Raw genomic sequence first — 1,322 nt, 5'->3', positions numbered from 1 at the left:
CCCCCGGCCCCCCAGCCTCGGCAGAGCCTCCAGGAGCAGCTCAGCGGCCTCACCCCCATTGCCATGAGCATCCGGACGGGCACCGCTGACGAGGACTCCTCTGGCTCTGAGTGAGTGCCCACCACATCCGAGGGGTGTTCACTGGGGGTTCTTGGGGTGCCAGGGTTCCCTCTGGGCACCCATTGGGTGTGAGGGTGCCCTTGGGGTGCCAGGGTTCCTGTTGGGTAGACAAGCAGTCTAACACCACTTGTTTGGTTCCCCTTGGGTGCCCATCAGGTGCAAGGATGGCTGGGTGCCAGGGTGCCAAGGTTCCTGTTGCACTCTCATTTGGTGCCAGGGTTTCTCTCAGGTGCCCACTGGGTCCAACACTGCTTGTTGGCTGCCCATCAGGTGCCACAGTACTGATTGGACACTTACTGGGTGCAACATTACCTGTCAGGTATTCATCAGGTTTCAGGGTTCCCTTTGGGTGTTCACTGGGTGCCAGGGTGCCCAAAAGGTGCCTTTTGGATGCCCATCAGGTGCAAAGGTTCCTACTTGTTGGGTGCTTATCAGGTCCTAGCAGTCCCTTTGGGCACTCATTGGGTGCCAGGATGCCCATTGGGTGCCCACTGGGTGCCCATCAGGTGTAAGGGTGGTTTTCAGGTGTCCATAGGGTGCAAGAGTAACCGACAGGTGACCATTGGGTGCCAGGATTCCTCTTGGATGCTCATGGGGTACAAGGGTGGCTGTTGGGTGCCTACTGGCCACTAGATGCCCACTGGGTGCTGAGTGTTGAGGTACCCATTGAATACCCATTGGATACCCATTGAACACTCCCTGGGTGCCCATCAGGTCTAACTGCACCCATTGGATGCCCATTGACTGTCCATGGGTGCCCATTGACCACTGGATGCCCATTGTGCATCCATTGACCATTATGTGTCCATTTGGTGCCCATTAACTGTCCACTGGGTGCCTAATGACCTTTGGGTGCGTGCTAGGTGCCCACCAGGTCTAACAGCACCTGTTGGGTGCATGTGAATTGTCCATGAGTGTCCATTGACCACTGGGTGCCCCTTGGGTGTTGGAGTGCCTGTTGGGTGCCCATTGACTATCCAAAGGTGCCTGTTGACCATTGGGTGCCCATTGGGTGTTGGGGTGCCCGTTGGGGCGCCCAGTGGGTGTTGGGGTGCTCATTGGGTGCTGGGGTTCCCACTGGGTACCCCCTGACCACCTATGGGTGCCCAGGGCAGAGCTAGCATGGCAGCACTAACCCTACTCTTCTCTCCCCCCCACCCCCCAGATTTCTGTTTTTTAATTTTCTCCATTAACCCCACGGG

General features: G+C 57.6%; 1 protein-coding gene across 1 annotated transcript in view; it reads left to right on the top strand.

Moving 5' to 3' along the window:
- Window positions 1-1,322, top strand: part of CELSR2 (cadherin EGF LAG seven-pass G-type receptor 2) — a 29,446-nt gene extending 28,124 nt beyond the window's left edge. The window contains exons 33-34 of the mRNA XM_017735503.1: window positions 2-110; window positions 1,286-1,322. Of these exons, the coding sequence (XP_017590992.1) occupies window positions 2-110; window positions 1,286-1,313 (137 nt within the window). The 3' untranslated portion in view covers window positions 1,314-1,322. The remainder of the gene's footprint in view (window position 1; window positions 111-1,285) is intronic.

The sequence above is a fragment of the Corvus brachyrhynchos genome, unplaced genomic scaffold, assembly GCF_000691975.1.
Source record: "Corvus brachyrhynchos isolate BGI_N302 unplaced genomic scaffold, ASM69197v1 scaffold555, whole genome shotgun sequence".
NCBI classification, from domain to species: Eukaryota; Metazoa; Chordata; class Aves; order Passeriformes; family Corvidae; genus Corvus; species Corvus brachyrhynchos.
This window is presented reverse-complemented; position numbering and strand designations above follow the sequence as displayed.